This window comes from Leptidea sinapis, chromosome 42, assembly GCF_905404315.1.
Source record: "Leptidea sinapis chromosome 42, ilLepSina1.1, whole genome shotgun sequence".
Lineage (NCBI taxonomy): Eukaryota > Metazoa > Arthropoda > Insecta > Lepidoptera > Pieridae > Leptidea > Leptidea sinapis.
Window position 1 is genome coordinate 6,611,747 of NC_066306.1, and position 20,375 is coordinate 6,632,121.

The 20,375-nt window shown below is 36.2% G+C and overlaps 1 protein-coding gene across 1 annotated transcript in view; it reads left to right on the forward strand.

Annotated features, from left to right (window-relative positions):
* LOC126976747 (zinc finger protein 423 homolog) overlaps nucleotides 1-20,375 on the forward strand; it is a 163,899-nt gene that overhangs the window by 59,374 nt on the left and 84,150 nt on the right. Inside the window, exon 4 of the mRNA XM_050825306.1 lies at nucleotides 749-790. Coding sequence (XP_050681263.1) covers nucleotides 749-790 — 42 coding nt within the window. The remainder of the gene's footprint in view (nucleotides 1-748; nucleotides 791-20,375) is intronic.

Genomic DNA, 20,375 nt, shown 5'->3' on the forward strand with positions numbered 1-20,375 from the left:
GTAGACATATTTATTCGATGAAAAAAAAAAGCCCGCTGAGTTTGTTGCGCCCATTCTTCTCAGGTCTGAGGCATTCATTTTGGAATGGGTGGTAGTTTTTGACTTTCAATAAGTGATGTCACATCCTATTTTGAATAAAAATATTTGAATTTGAATTTGAACTTAAATCTATAGTTTCTACTACAAAACTGAGGACAACTAAGTAGATATGGTACACGTTTACATGTACATATCTACTTAGTTGTCCTCAGTCATGGCAACGGCTACACGATTCGTAACTCACGTAACTTCTGATGTTATTTTAGTTTGTCACAGTATTTAACAATTAAGTATGTTAGTAAATAAATAATGTAATGTAAGAAATTAATTTTTATGTACCATAATTAAGGTACTATATTTTATCAAATTAATATATTATGAATTAATTTACTTCCCTTTCCTTATTATATAATATTTTAAGATAATCGTTTTTAATCAGTAAATTCAAGTCACGCGTCGAAACTGATACACTTAATTTTTAGGGTTGTAAATCTTTTTATAACATCTCAGTTCTTCAAGACTATCAGGAACGCGTATCTAAAGGAATCAAGTAGAAATTAACAACAAATTATTAGGGCATCCTTTCACAGCAAAAGTAGAGGAAACAATGTGAAAAATTTTTTGGTGTTAAATTATAAATATTGTAGTGTAAACTCAGTCTGATGTTTCTGTCACTTCACATAACTGTATATTACGTTATCTGTTTCAGATGTGGATATCAAATGCGAGAGCATGGATAGCTTTGAATCCGGTAAGTACATACATACTTTATAATTTATATATTTAATTTTGTACAATTTTTTTTATGGTAATAAATTACTAGACGGTCAAGACGCTATGACACTAAGGATTTGTGCTCGCCCAAAATTATTTTTAATGACAAACATAAGATATTATAGCTGAGATCAGAGCGTACTTAGACTTTACTTGAGTAAAACTTAGTTGAGTATGATTAAACGAGAGTTTGACTTTTTCATTGGGCTGGGTGTAAGGATAAGCTGAGCATCTCTTCTCTTCTTCTTCTTCATACGGGCGCTTTCCGCAACTCGACGTCATATGCGCCTATTTTGCGTGCGAGGGTGGTAGAGGCTACTCCAACCAGCCAAGCTCCTCCAAGAAGTCACCCAACCTCTTAACGTCGCGGAAGACTTCCCGAAGAGCGCCTGGTGACCCCAGGTGCTTCGCCCTGTAGTTTGCCACCTCACTGCATTCCAGCAGAACGTGAGCGGCTGTTTCCTGAAGCTGACCATAATTTCAGCTGTTAATATTTTTTTATGAAAATAAGGGACGAGATGAGCAGGACGTTTAGCTGATGATAATTGATACGATACACCCTGCCCATAACAATGCAGTGCCGCTGCCGTAGGTTCTCACCGACCTGGCTTACTGTGCCAAGGAGTCTCTCATTGGACCGAAATACTTAATAATATATTTTTTGCTCAATTCAATAATATATATAAGCGATTTAACTAACGAAATTTAAAGGGTTACAATGAATATGATACCGTCAAGCTGATCTGGTGATGAAGTTGGAAGGTAATCTTCAGAATTCCTAATACCATGTATTCTTCCACACATGTTCTTACGTTGCGTACAGAGATCATTACCGCATATTCTGGCCTTTTTTATAAAGATCCGATCCTGGATATCGATCGAGCATGCACATCAATAAAATAATATCTTTTGTCATTCTCTCTCAAAGCGCCATGTTTCCTTTCATTTGTTCGGTAGTAGTATCTAGTATATTAGAAATCACATCAAAAAGAATTCTAATTCACATCAAAAACAATAGACATTATAAGTCAAATAAAAGTTTTTAAAAAATAACAATTTGCACTCGTTCAAATTTTTAAGTGGAATGAGTAATGAGGTAATATAGGTGCGCGGTAATTTTCGAGAGGACAAGATAAGTCGCGGTGCTAACGGAGCCCTAGAGACCGTTTGGGAGAGTCCCCGCTGCGCAATACAGCCGAAAAGATAAAACGGACATAAAGTTGAGGAGCAGATATGCTGCTGAAAGGACTCATAGGCTCTCTCTTGGCGACACTAAAACGCCAAGCCTTAGTAATTCGTTAAGGTGTGAAATGTTATGACGATCTAAGTTCGATTATCTACAATACAAGTAAAACATAACATTAATATCTTAAGTCCTGAATATAACACTAACAACCTTACAATTAAACATGGTATAAAGTTATACTTGAGAATAAACCCAAAATATGCTAAATGTTTACAAATAGACATTTTGCTCATGATTGATAATAACGTTTGATATAGAATTGATAAAACGCGGGGTTTTTTACAAGGCTGGTTGACATTCGGAAAACATCAGAATTATCATTGCGTTGATAGTGTTGTCAGTGATGTAGACAATATTTTGCAAACTCTTCGTTTATTCTCATGTACAACTTTATACCAAGTTAAAGTTTATTTGTAAGGCCGTTAATGCCGAATAAACGAGTGCCATTTAAGCGAAGGGTTAAAATACGGTTGAGGGTTGTGAAACACTTTTAAATCGTCAGTTACATACTGTATCATGACCGATTCCCAAAGCTTATGCAGGTTATGTCGAGGAGTGCATGCATGAACCTCAATAGCAGCATATAGAGGTCATAATGAGCTACACAATTACAATACATGATGGCAAGCGTCCTGATGGAATGACACTCTGGCTCCTTCCCATGTCCAAGTTACGTCAGTTGGTGCTGGGGCTGCTGCTTCGACTGCCGAAGACAGAAAGCGTTGCAAATATGTCAGACTCTGTGAGTCTTACAACTTTGTGCCATTTGGTATCGAGACACTTGGCCCGTGGGGCCCAGAGGCGCGGAGAATGTACAAAGTATTATTTACGCGCCTCAATAGGGTTACTGGCAACTCCAGTGCTGGGAGCTATTTCGATCAACGGATCAGCCAAGCTATCCAACGCGAAAATGCTGCCTGTATTCTTGGTACACTTCTTCGTAATGATAGTTTTAATTCAATGTAATCCTATGATTACCCTATTACAATACTATTATTGTACACAAGCATTTGTTTTGTTTGACTAAGCAATTGATTTAAATATGAACATTGAACTGAGCGGCGGGCGCCGAGTTGACTTTTATTAGATCGGAGTTACACGGTTCTCCAATCTGCTCAGCTTAAAATGTGCATTTACGATGCGGCGTGGTGCGGACGGCATAGGGCGCGGACAGAAATGCATTTTCAATAATTGAGGGTCAGACAGGGTGGAGGGGGCACATTAAAATGTTCGCTGTTAACTTTCCAATCGTCACAGAGTTCGGGCTTCAGAGCGCGGGCGCGTTGCAGCGAGACAGCGGCCGCGGTCTCCACTAGATCCACAAATTGTCATCGACTCTGTTAGTATTTTGGGAAACCATATCGAATGACTTTGTGAGTTAAACTTTATTGGAACGGGGTTACAAATAAACTTGGTATAATATATAATATATTTTATTTGGCTTATTCGGTTGTATAACGTTTCCCGCGTTTATTTGCAAGACTGCTTGACGTTCGGAAAACTTCTGAAATAACATTGTATTGACAGTGTTATCAGGAATATAGTCAACATTTTGCATATTATTGGTTTATTCTATGATATAACTTTATACCAAGTTTATATGTAAGGCCGTAAAGCTTTTGTTTTAGGTTTAATGAGTCTATTCAATTAAATAAATAAGTAGATGAATAATTATAGGTGAGAGTCAGCGAATATGTCGCATCTATATTATATAATAGTATCTTTATATTCTTTGTCCATTCAGTCATCGACGACATTAAAACTCTTTTATTGGTAGGCGATTACCATACTCATTACATAATATATTAATACAATCATACCTACATACGAGAAACTTACGGCCCTAACATTGATTGTCTACGACTACAATTTATTTATTTTAAACAGTCGAAAGAGAATTCAATTACCTAATAAAAGACGTGTAGGAGTAGATATGTAGTTTTTCCCGCGGGTATAAAACCCGCAGACTATCACTCGAAACATGCTCGTAGAAATACTAAACCATCTTATTTAGATATTTTCATTAATTAATGTTTTTGGAAGGTAGTGTGGGGAGGTTATTATTTTATGATATTTATCTCCATATTTAATATTAAATTAAAAGTATAAAATAACAAAACTCAATGCAATTCTTTTTAACAATACATTGATTGTCTATCTTCAATTATTTTATGAATTAAATTCAGCGACCGCCTGGTTAAGTATTCCATTGATTAGTGTCACGTGAACAGTTCTCTGGTACTATATATCGTTCTAGCTGTACTCCAGTCATGAGCCCTGTTCCCTCTCACGTTAACAAGATGGTTCTCTCCTCGTAGTCAGGGATACTGCGAGACAAATCTTAGAGTGACTATCACTTGAGCCGAAGGCTAGCTAAAGGCTTCACCCAAAGGTCTTCGCGACGACTTGTCAAGGCTGCCTTCTTTCAGCCTATCCCGATGATCCTATGATATTCAGTATATTTTCTGAATATCCATTACAAAAATTTTGTCCACAACTTTGCCTAGCCTAAGGTACTTACATTATAAGCCTATGTTGCCAGATACAGACACACAACCACTGATTAACAAAATATTCTTATCAATCTAAAGCACACAGCCAAGAATATAATTTCAGAAATAAGAAATTATTGAAGAAAATTATGTCGGAAAGCGATCGTCCTTCTAATACTATATTTAAAAGAAAACAAAAACCCATTCTGAAAAGATTACACAGGCACCTTGTATTATGTGAAACTCCCATTGCTGCGATAAAATTTAAAATTCAAGGCCACCTTAACGAACCGGCCTCGCGAAGAAATAGATATTCAAATGTGAGATCCCATATTAACATTTATGGCAAGTTTGCGGGGTTGAGACAAAGGCCCCGGCCCCCAAGGAGTCGCATCGCGTTGTCGACTGGCCTGAACGATACGTACTCCAACAAGTCCTATACTACAATATGCATGAAACGAAACAGTCGATCTCGTCTCTTAAAAATATTCAATTATCTCTTACAATGCCTTGAAAATGTAGTGCACTCGTAACAACAGATTAATTCAAATTAAATTGGAAATATCCTTGTAAAGGTATAAAGGCATTTATTTCCTCATAATTGAATTCTTTAGATTTCGTTTGGTGCTCTACGAGAGAAGAAACGGCGCAAGATACTCTCCCAGCATTAATTTTGGCGCTCTTTTTATTAAAAAATACAATATATAATGCTTATAGCTTATCAAAAACTGCAAAACTAACGAGAAATATTGAGTTAAAATAGCTCAAAGGTTGTAAAGTTTGTAAGCTTGGTTTAGTCATGGATGTTAAATTATTGCCTGCATCAATGTTGGTGTAGGGTTCGGAATGGTCATAATGTACAGTTCGGGGATGAACTAAAGCGATCATATTCATCAGTTCGACAGTTTGAGAGCTTGTGGACGGTTTGATGGTAACAAAAGATGCAAGATGAGAATGTGAGGACAATATCAAATGGATGTCATCAATATAGGGCCGTCACTCAAGGACACACAAGCGATTATATTATGTTTGTTAATAAACTGTAGAAGTTATAAAAAATAACAACCTATTTAGTGCAGCTGAAATGCGCAATGTGTGTTCAGGATAAACTATGACGACAAAATATGACGTAAATTTTTGAAGCCGTATTTAAGTAAACATGCTACCTACAGCCTATGTATCACTTTAAATTGGATGGAATAAATAAAAATTGTTATGTTGTCAGTCGTAATGCTCGTAACAAGGATTCTGTTCTGACGATATACCAAGGCAAGATCTACATGCCCGAGGTAAACGTAAAAGCAGCCACGTTAAACCCACCTGGCAAGCTACCATTGCAGAAGCGAAGATTTTGGAACGACCTGGAGTGAAATAAAAGTTGAAGCAGTCCAAGTTCCTCAGTAAGGGATATAGGGGCAAGTCAAGTCAACGGGAGAAAACACGTTAATGCCGAAACATGACATCAGCACATTTCGGCTTATATATATGTGGGCGGTTTTTGTTGTTTAAAATGCGGTGTACCTAGACACTGGTAGCGGGTATCTAATGAACAATCCGTTAATCGATAGATTAATAATAGATTACATACAATATGACACCACCAGACGAGACAGAAGCCTTGATTCCATTGCCATTGTCGAAGCATATTCCACAGGTACTTAATTTGTTTAATGGTTATAATTTCCCCAATCTATAATCGAAAACAAAGCGTTGTTTTCGTTTCTCTATTCAGATGGAATAAAAGTTTCGAAGAAAACAAATCAAAATCCCAATTTTGTGGGCTGCATTATTTATGTGTTGAGGCTGTCGCTGTCGTCGTTCCCCCTTCTTTTCTATAAATCGTGACTACGCTGTGTTTATTCATATTTTCATAACTTTATGTCTGCCTATTAGGACAGGTGAGGAATATCCTAATGTGGTTTATCAATACTTTATTTTTTTATGAATTTTGTTCCACCTGTATTAAAAATGTTTGCAAACGTTGGTTCAAATAAATCGATATTATATATCCATTTATTATTATTTATCAAGTATTACAATAGGTTGTAGCACAAACACATAGACGGTTATTACAATTATTCTTATTTCACTTCACCTTCATAATAATTTTGTTTTTAATTCACTTAATTAAGCTTATTGTGTGTTTGATGAAATATTGCTTATCCAAATGTTGTGAGATTTCCTTAGTGTTAATACCGTCAATATTTTTTTGTCTTTTTGTGTTTTTCGCCAATTCGATATGTGTTTCGCCTTTATACGAGTCATCCTCAGGAGATGTTGACTCGACACACTCTGGCACGAGACAAAGTCTCGTAGAGGCAAATCACGATTGGCGGCATTAACACTAAAGAAAACTCAAAACATTTGGATAATTATGGATTACCGCAAGTTACGCCTGCTACAATAAAAACTATTTTTACCTTATCTCTTAACTTACTCCTGTATTTCGCATTTTTTTTTGCAACAGAGACAAAAGGGCCAGTGTAAAAAGTAATCATATTATTATAACTTTTTAATGAATGTGCTTAGCACGGAATTTATAAGTGCTGACACGGCAAACGTTGTTTTGCCATATAAATTAAGTACCCCGCGCTCGCTCATTGTATGAATGGTCATATAATATATTGTAATTTCATTGACTGAATTATTTGTATTGCGAATATATAGGTATTTCTAAGTGATTAGTTATCACCAACAACATATCATGTACCTTAAAAACTTCTCCGAAACCCGCTGCGTCTTATGGTAAAAGTATTATTCCGATCGGTCAATGATTTGGTATTTTGGTGGTATAATTTTTTGCCATTACTCTTTTCTCATATATATTGTGTTCAGTAATGTACGAAGTATTTGATATTTATTTGGTAATTTGGAAAAGGCTAAGGCTTGTTTGGGGTAGGTACATAGTTTATGTTAAATGGTGTCCATTTTTAAGAGAATTTTGTGGAACATTTCACGAATTTTGTGGAATATTTCACGAAAATTGTTATATTTCTTAAACTTCCAACAACAGCTTAGGTCTATGAAGTACATTGAAACAGGATTTTCAAATTGACAGTATTTTTTGATGGTGAAACTATATTCTGGTTGTGAGTGACTATTTTTAATTTCTTATATCTAGCTACCTGCATACTGGTAAATTAATTTGGAATAAAATGTACTTTATTGTATAGGGAATTTAACTTGCTAGACACTAACGCAGCATTATTTAAAAAAAAGTCTTATAATTGTTAAACAATCAAAAACTACATAATTCACAAAATTGGGCTCGATTGCACAGTGCCGGGCCGCGAACTCATCTATATAAAATTGCATTATGCCACTAGTGAGAGGCTCCTTTGCACAGGATGCCGGCTAGATTATGGGTACCACAAAGACACCTTTTACTGCCGTGAAGCAGTAATGTGTAAGCATTATTGTGTTTGGGTCTGAAGGGTGGCGTAGCTAATAAAATTACAGGACAATTAATGAGACTTGAATCTTATGTCAACAACAACAGTCTCAAGGTGACGAACGCAGTTGTACCTAGTGCCGCTCAGAATTGAAGAAACTGCATTGTAATGAGCAGTGCTTATCCATTACCTTCAGCTGAACGTCCTACTCGTCTGGACCCTTATTTTCATTAAAAAAAAAGCAATGGTTACATCGAAGGATTACGAGCGCAGGGTGATGTAATACTGGCTCCGCTGCTGGTCCTATTTTGAATAAATAGTTCAGATATTTGAATACAGTTTATAATTTCTTTATCTCATACATGTGTCTTATTAATATCGGCATAGACGAAGCAATCCCCAGCGGCCACGGTTTCCCAAATAAAAGTGCTGCTATCTAAACAAAGAGCCCTAATTATTCGGCCGTGGCGGGCGGGGTCGCTCTCTTATGGGTGTTCTGGGGCCCATTTCGCTTCTCGTATAGGGCCCGGGGGAGAGCGGGCACCGCCTGGCCAATCGTTGGATGAAGCGAGCGATTCGCAACCTTTTTAATAGTGATTGTACATTTATACATGTGCCTTGAAACATATTGTTCACGAATCTTATTGAAACCTCAGCTTACAAGTAATGCTTATGGTCATATGATATATAGCCGAGTGGTTAGCGATCCTATCTACTAAGCTAGAGGTCCCGGGTACGAATCCCGGTAGATGCAAGCATTTTTATGATGAATATGGATGTTTGTTTCCGAGTCATGGATGTTTAAATATATTTAAGTATGTATGTTTATATGTATGTTATGATATGTGAGCTAACTCACCTTCGTTTCGCAGATGATTTAATCTTATTCTCTGAATGGCCAAAAACCCTTGAGCAAATGTTACAACAACTGTCAGATCAAAGTGCCATTGCAGGACTTTCGATGAATACAAATAAAACAAAAATTTTGACAAATGGTTTGCAATCCTATAACATCACAGTAAATAAGAAAGAAATAGAATATGTAAAGGAGTATATTTATCTAGGTCAGCTTATAGCCGCAACTGACACCATGCCTAAAGAAATTGATAGAAGGATAGCCAACACCTGGAAAATATTTTGGTCTCTTAGCGAGATTATGAAAAATGTAGATATGCCAATTAAAGAAAAAAGAAAAGTATATAATACCTGCATTTTGCCATGTCTAACGTATGGTTGCCACACATGGGCATTAACAGAAAAGTTGTTGAAAAATATCGAAATCTGCCAAAACGGAATTGAAAGAAGTGTTATTGGAATTAAAAGAAGAGATAAAATAAAACTAACAAAAATTAAGAGTACAACTAAATTCAAAGATGTCAAAACTGTGTGAAAATATTTAAGTGGAAATGGGCAGGACATACGTATGCTACGTGACAAAAGCGAAAAATGGACAAAAATCATAACGGAGTGGTATCCACGAGAATGCAAAAGAAGCAAAGGGCGACAAATAAAACGATGGGAGGATGACCTTAAGAGAGTGGCTGGCCCAGAATGGATGAGAATGGCGAGAGAGAGAGAACGATGGAAGTCTTTGGAGGAGGCCTATGTCGAAGGACAAGCTGTTAAGAAAATAGTAAGCAATTAGGAAAGGATATATATTTAAAAAATGTTATTGTTAGTAACAGCAATAAAGGCTTATTTTATTTATTTTATATGTATGTTTATATGAATTTATGTATGTTTAAGTAAGTATAATGTATTAAATATATCATTGTCTTGTAACCCATAACACAGGCTATATATGCTTAACTTGGGGCAAGATAATTTGTGTAAAAAATGTGTCAATATTATTATATTATTATTATTATTATATGATAAAGTTAATTAATTATTTTAACATTATACAAATTGAATTTGATGCGGGACTCGAACCCGCACAACCATCTAAGTCAACCATCCTTATGCCTCATTATCCAAAAATTTTCGTATGTTTTGTTCAACTCTGGTAGCTATTTCGGTCAACGGATCAGTCTAGTTATCCAACGTGGAAATGCTGCCAGTATTTTTGGTACATTTTCCAATAGTGATAGTTTTAATTATCTAAATATATAAAAGAGATTGTATGTTTGTATGTTCCTTAATAACTCCTAAACTATTCGACCGATCTCAATGAAATCTTTTGTACTAGATTCGTTGAAGCTCAAGGAAGGTTTACATATATAGTTTGTCGTGTCACGATCCCCCCCACGCATTTACCATATCTCTCGAACCGTTTATTGACAGAACGACGTCTGTCGGGTCAGCTAGTTTTGTAAATATAGTTACAAGATTTTGAAATAGAGTTATGTTTGAATAAATCAATGATGACATACTCTCGGGTTGTCGCATTTGTGTTTCATTCATTTCAAAAAGTTTGGTAAATAATTTTAATTTGTGCAATTAATCCCAGATGTGAGAGACTATGCATATATACATATAGACTAAAATTATATTATCAATTTAATAATGCTAGTGGAATAGTGGGGCGGATTGTTCCCTTCCCTAAAATATGGTGATAGAACAGGCGTTACTTATGCTGGCTAAAAGATCCTGCCATTAAGAACTCTACCTCATATTATTAAGTTTAAAGTTATCATATAATAAATAAAATAAAAAGCCTTTATTGTTGTTTACAATTTTTACACAGAGTAGTTTCGTGTGCCTAATATTAATTTACTTATGACTACTATCTAAATAACACATTTTGACTATTAACTAGAGTTTAACTAGTATAGTAACAATTTTAATATCTATTGATTATCGGCAAACGGTACAGGTTCGGTTACAACTTGTCTTTCGACAAAGGCTTCCTCTAAAGCTCTCCAGTCTTTTCTCATTTTTGCAGTGCGAGTCCATGTTGAACTCACTAATTTCTTAACGTCATCCTCCCATCTCTTAGCCTGTCTTCCTCTATGCCTCTTTCCGTCTAAAGGGTACCATTCTGTGGTAAGTTTTGTCCATTTTTCTTGCTTTTCTCTCATCATATTATCATAATATGTATTTATTCTGGCCAACACACCCCTCAAACAAATTATTTATCGGTAAAATCAAAGTACCTTCAATTAAAATGCGGCGACGTCATAAAAACATACAAAAACACGAAGACATTCATCGATTAAAGGCTCATTGAATTTATTTTAATTTGCACCCGATTTTATTTTGAGACAATAAGTCTACCATAAAGGGTTTCCGACCGGTTTGTGCCTCCGGGCGCATTGTCTACACCCTACGCCTTTTCAAACTTTTTATTGTGTTGAAATTATGAAATAAAAAGACGATATCATGTGTCGGCGAGCGGCGTAGGCTGTGCGGTATGGGCGACACGATATCCGATACCCGCGCACCCCCGTACCTACAACCGCTCGGTATCATCTTGTCGATAGAGATTCTTCGATTCTGTATTAAACTTTGCGACGTTTACATCGACAGAAGGCGGTTCGGTTGCTGTAGGTACGGGGACACCCGCCATCATAATGCGCGGCTATTCACGACGTTCGTATTGCGGTGTTTTAACATTCGATTGCCTTCGGAAAGGGTTCCCAAGAACAAATGCCATGCTTTTGTCTTTCCTTAAAAGTATTTTACTCGAATGGTATTTATTGTTTATGGTTCCGGTGTTCGTGGTGGTAGCACGAGATCGTAAGGAGATAATGAGTGGGCGGATGGGGGTGGCGTTGGGTCCCACGAGGTGGCAAAACAAAACCTCCCACCGCATTAATTCTTTGTATATTCTTATAAACGAGTAAATGCTAAAGTTTGTTATTCCCAAACTTGCAATCTAATCTCCGTTCTGTCCCAGGAGCTCGCCAGAACATGACTCTCTGTCCAATTAAACTTCAAAATTTGCACATTCATCTCTTTGTCTTGACCTCATAAGTTATAAATACGAAATAAGTTATTTTATAACATAATATTTTTAAATATTAATTGCGTATTATACTTTAAGTAGAATTGTCGTGTGACGTGTAACTCAAAGCTACTTTCAATGATACATCTAAGTAACTGATGCACTAAAATATATGTTTATTTATTTTGTCATATCCCATACATATAGTACAGATATTTATGTAGTACCTATTATGTAGATATTTAGTTACACTTCTTTTTTATGTAACGAAACGACCTACATAATCTCAAAATAAATTTTTGCATTTTTGTTTAGTAGGTTCTGCACCATGTTGAATTTTTCGGAAACCGTAATATAATATAAGGGAAACCTGTAATTGGCATTATTATTGTAAAATATTATTACTTATTTATCTAATATGTAATATGCTGTTGGTTTTCTTAATAAAATAAAATAAAATATTCTAAAATCTTATTTTCGAAAAGTCATCTTTTTTTCTCATGACTCTCATGGCTAATCATGTCCTCTACACGAGGCATCCTCAGGAGATGTTGACTCGCCAAACTCTAGCATGAGTCTCGTGGCTCTTGGCGCAATTAAGGAGGAGTAGAAAAGAATATGTATAACATTACTTACTAATACAAAAGTACTCTGTGTTATTTACTAAGGTATACAAAAATAAGTAATAAAAATTTATGAAATTTTTGTATATTTTTATGCTCACAAGAAAACAAAAGGGCGAGAGTGACCAGATTAGTATATAGTTAGTCAAAAATATGTTATTCTCTGGTTTGTACAACTCAAGCTGTGAACTGGTCTAACACGGATTGTTATAAATTGCGTTGATATTTGATAGAGTAACTTATGCATGGCCGGAGATACTGCGGCTCTGGGAGTAAATAACTTGGTAAACTTTCAGAATAAGGGAGTTAAAGTCTACTGAAACTTTTCAAATTAAAATCTAAGAATAAACTTGACGACCTGTATAGCCGAGTGGTTAGCGATCCTACCTACTAAGCTAGAGGTCCCGGGTTCGAATCCCGGTAGGTGCAAGCGTTTATATGATGAATATGAATGTTTGTTTCCGAGTCATGGATGTTTAAATGTATTTATGTATATTTATATGAATTTATGTATGTTAAATTAAGTATATTGTATTAAATATATCATTGTCTTGTAACCCATAACACAGGCTATATATGCTTAACTTGGGGCAAGATAATTTGTGTAAAAAGTGTGTCAATATTATTATATTATATTTCAATATTATTATATTAAATTCACTTTCAATACAAGATTATTTATAAACCAGATTGTATGTCACCAGTTCATAACAGATCTTGATTATAAATATGTCAATATTAATAGTTATTTAAGTTTAAGAATATTACCAGTGGGAGGCTCCTTTGCACTAATGTGATCATCATATTTGATCAACAACAATGACAATCATAATTGATTATGTGTACCACAACGGCGCCTATTTCTGCCGTGAAGCAGGAATGTGTTAGTATTTCTGTGTTTCGGTCTGAATGGCGCCGTAGCTAGTAGAATTACGGGGCAAATGAGACTTATCGTCTAATGTCTCAAGGTGACGACCGCAGTTGTAGTGCTGCCCAGAATTTTTGGCTATTTCAAGAATCCTGAGCGATACTGCATTGTAAGGGGCAGGGCGTATCATTTATCATCAGCTGAACGTCCTGCTCGTCTCGTCCCTTATCCCTTATTGTCATAAAAAAGTTATAATTCTTTTGAAGCGTAAACGGAAAAATTATCAGAGTGAACACACCGTACACCGTCACGCTAATTCGACACCCTGACGTTAGCTGGTCGCCAGACCATTTGTAACATACTTCAGCTGCCAAGCCTCTTCAAACTAATATGTCTACTGAACGACAACCAGTGGACGAGAATTAAATAAATTTCAATATGTAATTTAAATTTTTATATAGATAGGTACATATTTTAAAATAAAATAAAAATTTTCTCTAATTGCATTAAAATAATTTAATGATAATTAATTACATTATGCGGAATAATAATATTTTCATTGATTGTATTTTAATACTTTATAACAATATTGTTTTTTCTACAAACGTAAAATAGCGCGAGGAATGTTTTGTCAAGGATTTTTGTTTTATTACGCTAGAGAAGAATATCTTATATATAAAATTCTCGTGTCACAATGTTCGTTCCCGTACTCCTCCGAAACGGCCTTACCGATTCTCATGAAATTTTGTGAGCATATTGAGAAGGTCTGAGAATCGGCCAACATCTATTTTTCATATCCCTAAATGTTAAGGGTGGTGGTGAAATTTTCTTTTTTAATTTTTTTGACAATTTTTTTTAAATTTGTTTGATTATGAGTCAGCATTAAAAAATACATACAACTTTAAATTTTCGCCCATCTACGATCAACAGTTACTTTTGTATCGCGATTTTAATATCGGCAAAACAACGTTTGCTGGGTCAGCTAGTAATAATCTAAAAATACCAAAACATCATGCATCATACAAACATATGGATTGAAAAAAGAGATCATCAAAATATTCCGTCGGTTATTGAAATGTTAAAATCAGGAAGTAGTATTCATGTCAAGCTCATACCGCCAGTTTAGGATTAAATATAGAAACTGTAGAGCCGGTGATCTATTAAGAGTTATCCTGAAAAGCCGGTTCATTAACGGCCGTTTTCAATAACCAATCTATCCTTAGTTTAACTTACTAAAGGCAGACAAATCTATCTTTTACGCTTACTTACATTTCAATAACCTTTCGACAAATAGCATTGGACATAACTATTGATAGAAAATATCTTGTCATTAAACGGTGGTAGCAATGTATCCGTAACTAGAGATACGTTATTGAAAACGGCCGTAAATGAGCCAAAAATAGTAAAAAGTAAGTTTAACAAAACAGTTTACAGGATCTGGCAGCATTTTTTTGATTTTATGCTCAGTAAGTGACCCTTAAGCCTAGCCTTACAAAAAAAAAAGATTGAAAATTTTGTGCGAGGTTAAAATCTATTCTTACTGGCCTACTTGATTTAGGTCGCTTTTGTTAAGTTTTTCTTGCTGACCGTACTTCCGAGAGCTGTCGAGCCAGGTCTCGAGTTAGGTCGACCGGGTTATATTTACTTAAGTATCATAACACAAACATTAAAATCGGGCTATCTTTAACGGGGATTAGCGGCAACATACGCACTTACAAGCAGACAAATTAGGATATCATCCCCATCTGTATAGAAGAATCCCAGATGGATTCTTCTGCAGTGCGACTTTTTTTTCGTACAACCAAAGTGTCTTAAGGAGGATACGACATGGGTCATGGGCACTAGCAAAATAAGCACGTAGGTACATCTATAAAAGGCCAGCAACGCTCCTGTGATCCCTCTGGTCTTGTGTGAGCGGCGGTGATCAGTTAACATCAACAAAAATTACAAAGTCAGTGCAAGTTTGAGTTGGATCTGAGGGTTCCGTAGGTACTCTAGGTAGGGGAACCTGTGGAATCCCGCTATATTAAATTTTATTGTCTAGTTTATTATGAACGTCACTAGTGACTATTCACTTACCGCCATTAAGCCGGTGTTTGGTGTTATCGACGTTAAAAAGGTTTCTGGGGTTAAAAGTAAGTATTTTTAATATGCTTTGAAGTCTGATAGTTTTAAACGTTTTATAATAGTCACTGAACTTTTATATACCATTGATTCTTTTATTTAACTAGTATTAAAACAATCATAAGGTTACGAGATAAGTAACCACAAATTATTTGAAAGCCACCGTTATTTTGAAGTTGGAGTAGTGTTGTACCTCGGTCACTGTCATTCAATTGTACCTCGGTCAGTGGCCAAGGTACATTGAGATTTCGTAATTTGGGCAGGAGAATATTTTCACATTCACGTAATATAATATTCCTAATAAAATATAAAAGATTTTGTCTCATTAGAAAAAATAAACTATAAATATCATTTTCATATTGCTCAGAATATGTGAGCTATTTTTTGATATGTTATTTAAACGAATAAAACGGTTTTAGTTAAGAATAGTTATATTTTACATAAATTACCCCAATTCCTCAATGTGTCCAAGGTATACCATAGAACTGGCCTAGGTACATAGGGTATGTTGTACCTTGGCCACAAATCCCTTTTTTCGTTTTAACTATTAAAACACATGTAAGTATGAAATATACATTTTTGATATTTTGGCGGTGAATACTCAAATTTATCTTCCAAAATATGCAATAATGGTTGGAGGACAATTAGTCAAATAATAATTAAAAATAGATATCTAAAAAACTGTCTTAGGTACAACAGGTTCCCCAACTAGGTAGGTACTTCCGTAGGTTCTAGATTGTATATTCGATTGTAAGTTACGTAATTTTGCATTTCGGTAAGCACTTTTAAGCAGAAAATTACAATGATAATGTTACTAATTTGAGTTGATGGTAAAAGATGATGTCAATGCCGTGTAATTACAATCTCCGCGGACGTTCACGGTGACCGCTCACAGCGTTGCGTGCGGTGTATTGTTTGATCAGCGACGGAACTCGATGGCAGATTCTGTGATTACTATTTACTACTGTGCCCGGAGATGGTCGGCCAATGTGCTACATTAAAAAACGATTCGGCGTATCATCAGTACTGTAACAGGTCGTAGAAAGTAGCGTGGGAATGTTTGCGAACATAACTGTCAGACTCGTCGGATTATTGGATTTTGTTATTTCATGTTGGCTGTGTGTTTATCGGCGATTAGATGTAAGGTGAGGCCGCGGTGTGGCGGCGAGGTGTCGCAAGCGGTCGCTGATTCTATCGTCACTTCTTCATCTCGCCGACTCAAAAGTGGCCGCGCGATGGAATCAGATCTGCAGTAGTCGCGACAGATCGCCGACACGGTAATAAGACGTAATGTGGATTTTTGAAGTTGTACTTCTTTTGGCGTGTTTGGGAAAAAATATCAGAGTGTATATTTACGATGCGCGCGCACACCGTCACGCAAATTCGACACCCTAGACCATTTGTATCATACTTCAGCTACAAACCCTTGTAGGTGTACGCGCTTTTTTTGAAGGTACCCATGTCATATCGTCCCAGAAACACCGCACAAGGAAGTTCATTCCACAGCTTTGTGGTACGTGGAAGAAAGCTCCTTGAAAACCGCGAGGACCGCCACACATCCAGATGGTGAGGATGATATCCTAACTTGTGGCGTGTCGTGTGAAGGTTGAATCTCTTGTAGCTCATATGTCAACTGAACCACAACCAATGGACGATAATTAAATAAATTTCAATATATATTTTCAATTTATATACAACTTTTAATATAGTAATAATAATTTATCTCTAATTATATAATAATAACTAGCTGACCCAGCAAACGTTGTATTGCCGATATTAAAATCGCGATACAAAAGTAACTGTTATTCGTAGATTGTTGAAAATTTGAAGTTGTATATATTTTTTAATGCTGACTCCTAATCAAACAAATTTAAAAAAAAAAAAATCGTGTGGACCACCCTTAACATTTAGAGGGATGAAAACTAGATGTTGTCCGATTCTCAGACCTACCCAATATGCACTCAAAATTTCATGAGAATCTGTCAAGCCGTTTCGTAGGAGTTCAATGTTTAACACCATGACACGAGAATTTTATATATTAGATTGAATGATATTTAATTACTTGTCATTTAACTAGTTATTCATTGGTTGTAATTAATACCTACTTTATTACAATATTGTTTTTTCTCAATACGTAAAATAGCACTTATAAAATATATAAAAGAATAACTTTTTGCGTGCGTACATAACACACACACACATACACTTTTTTACGTTAACAGTTGATCTATGAGCGGTGCTGTGTTGTCATGGCCTGAAATAATGTCTTGTATGAAATTACATCATTGGTACTATGGTTGTGTACTATCTCACACTCATTCTTTTGTTTTCTGATTAAGATGACGGGAATTTTCGCCAGCTGTAAAGTAGCTTTCCTTTCGAGGTCTGTCTTAACAAGATCGCTGAGTGGGGCAAATCTAATAGTTTAGATTAATCCTCGGAAGATTCAGACATCAGATATCGCGCAGTAACAACTAAAATGCAAGAGCCTGTTCGTCGTATTTCGTAGCTCTTCTAAAATTTTGTATCGCTGAATCTAGAAACTCGAGTGGTTAGTTACTACTTCCATCAGCAAACGGGAGTGCAAACTATAACTCATAAGTCTCTACGATCTCGCCGGAATATATATTACGTAAATATAGTATATCCCCACTCTATCTATGTCTATTGCCTATACTAAACTTACTACTAAAGTATATGTTCGAAGTAAAACCATCGAACAGCATTATATTAAAAATATTGCTTAGTAGATAAAATTAATTGTAATACAACCATGTGTTGCCTTTAGTAAGGCAGTACGCGGGTGACCATTGATCGGGCTGGTCCTAGATACCATTAACCATTACAGGACCGGCCCGAGTAACCATTTTAACCATTATTACCAATGCATAGTAGAGATGCAGTACGGATTAACCATTGATCGGTCCGGTCCTAGTTACCATGAACCATTTGCCTATAACCATTACAGGACTGGTCCGAGTAACCATTTTAACCAATTAATAGTAGAGATCCGCGTACTCACAAGTAGAACCAATAATTATAGTTATTTAGTAAGTGTCACAGATTAATTTAGTATCTTAAGTAAATAAATACTTTTACCTCAAAACCAATATATATATCTACCCCTAAGTCCACCCCTTTTCAGTATAGTTAGTTCTAATAAAAACGAAGAATATTTTGAAACATCTTGTGATATATGGGATTCAATTTCACTACCCTTTGAACAAACACCATATTTATTAATACCTTGACCGTAATGGCCTTACAAATTTATACCTGAGAACTAACCAAAGATATGCAAAATGTTTACAAATAGACATTTTGCTTCAGATTGGTTTATTGCTTAGGTTTATTGGGTCCTATAACCAGTGCTGGATTAACCACGTAGTAAAAGTAGCAATTGCTACGGGCCCCGCGCGAAAGGGGCCCCGCATATTTAAACCATCTCTCTCTAAGTCATCTCTGCTTGAGCGTAATTTTTGAATGAAACTTATGAAAATGTGGTTTATTGAAGTCCCAAAACCGTGAAACATTTACAACTAAGACAATCTACGTCACACTCGGTAAGAGACTATTTCAATATAGACCAAGGGCTCTCTGAAAGAATTTACTACGGGCCCCGCGTTTGCTTAATCCGGCACTGCCTATAATACCGTTTCCCGCGTCTATTTGCAAGGCTACCTGACATTCGGAAGAATTCAGAATTATCATTGTATTGACAGTGTTGTCAGCGATATGGTCAACATTTTACATAGACTTGGTTTATTCTCAGGTATAACTTTATACCAAATTTATTTGTAAGGCAGTAGATTTTCTGTAGCTTTATTGTTCAATGTTGTAAAAAGCGCACTCTCTCGACAATAATGTACAACATGAGCATCACAGAGTACGGCGCGGCCGGCTGCGAGATTGTTCCTGAGGGTTGTAATCATGGCTGTAACTGTAACTTAATGTCGTATATACTGACATCTACCGACTAATAGGAAAGCGTGTTATATGTTCACGTTCTCCAATACTACAGTAGACAGTGCATACGTCTACTGTGCCTATACCTTGAATTAGCAGGATTAATAATTAATTAATTAATTAAGAATAATTCCTTTATTTCAGGCTACAAGGCCCATAAAATAAATACCTTATAGTCTAACATACATATGATATATAACTTAAACTACGTCACATTTTCACGGCGATGTGAGGTGCGGGTTCGGTAGCTACCAGCAGTCGGCGACGTCCGGGATACTTGCGGAACACAACCCCCTTCGGCCACAGCTGCACGTCCAGGAAGGTCGATATATGTTCTGTCGGGACGTGAACAACCAAAGAGTTGAAGTCTACTGCGTGACGCGTCACCAAGTTTTCATCCCCCAACCGGAACCTTGTCTTCTCCACCAAGTACTGAACAATGACGGAGGCCTTGGTGGTGTGGTGAAAGCGAGAGACGTAGATATACGTCGCTAGAATTACGGGACGCAGGAGCTGGTTCTGTCCTATCGGTGCTGTGCCACATTGGTTGTGACTAGGAGGTCTCCTCTTCTTCCGCTCCACCTTAATGAAGCCATCCTTGTCGGTCAGACCCTTCGACACAGTTCTTGTTCTTTCATAGGTACATAATATGTACCTATGATATAAATCTCAATATTATTAATTAAAAACTTATATTTTCTGTAAATACAGAGCGCAATGTCAAGTAATATGCACAGCAGGAAGTACAATACAATGCAGTGCCGCACAGAATATTTGAGAAAGCCAAAATTTTGAGCGGAATCGCAATTGTGTTAGATAATTAATTATTGTACGTCCAGATAGAGCTTGTTGCTGTTAGGCAACGCATGACAATAGGTCAGGATTATTTAGTGTGCATGGCAGCTACGTTTCACACTCACGATACTTCAGCCATTTTGTTTTAGTGTCGTGCGTGTGCCGAAAAT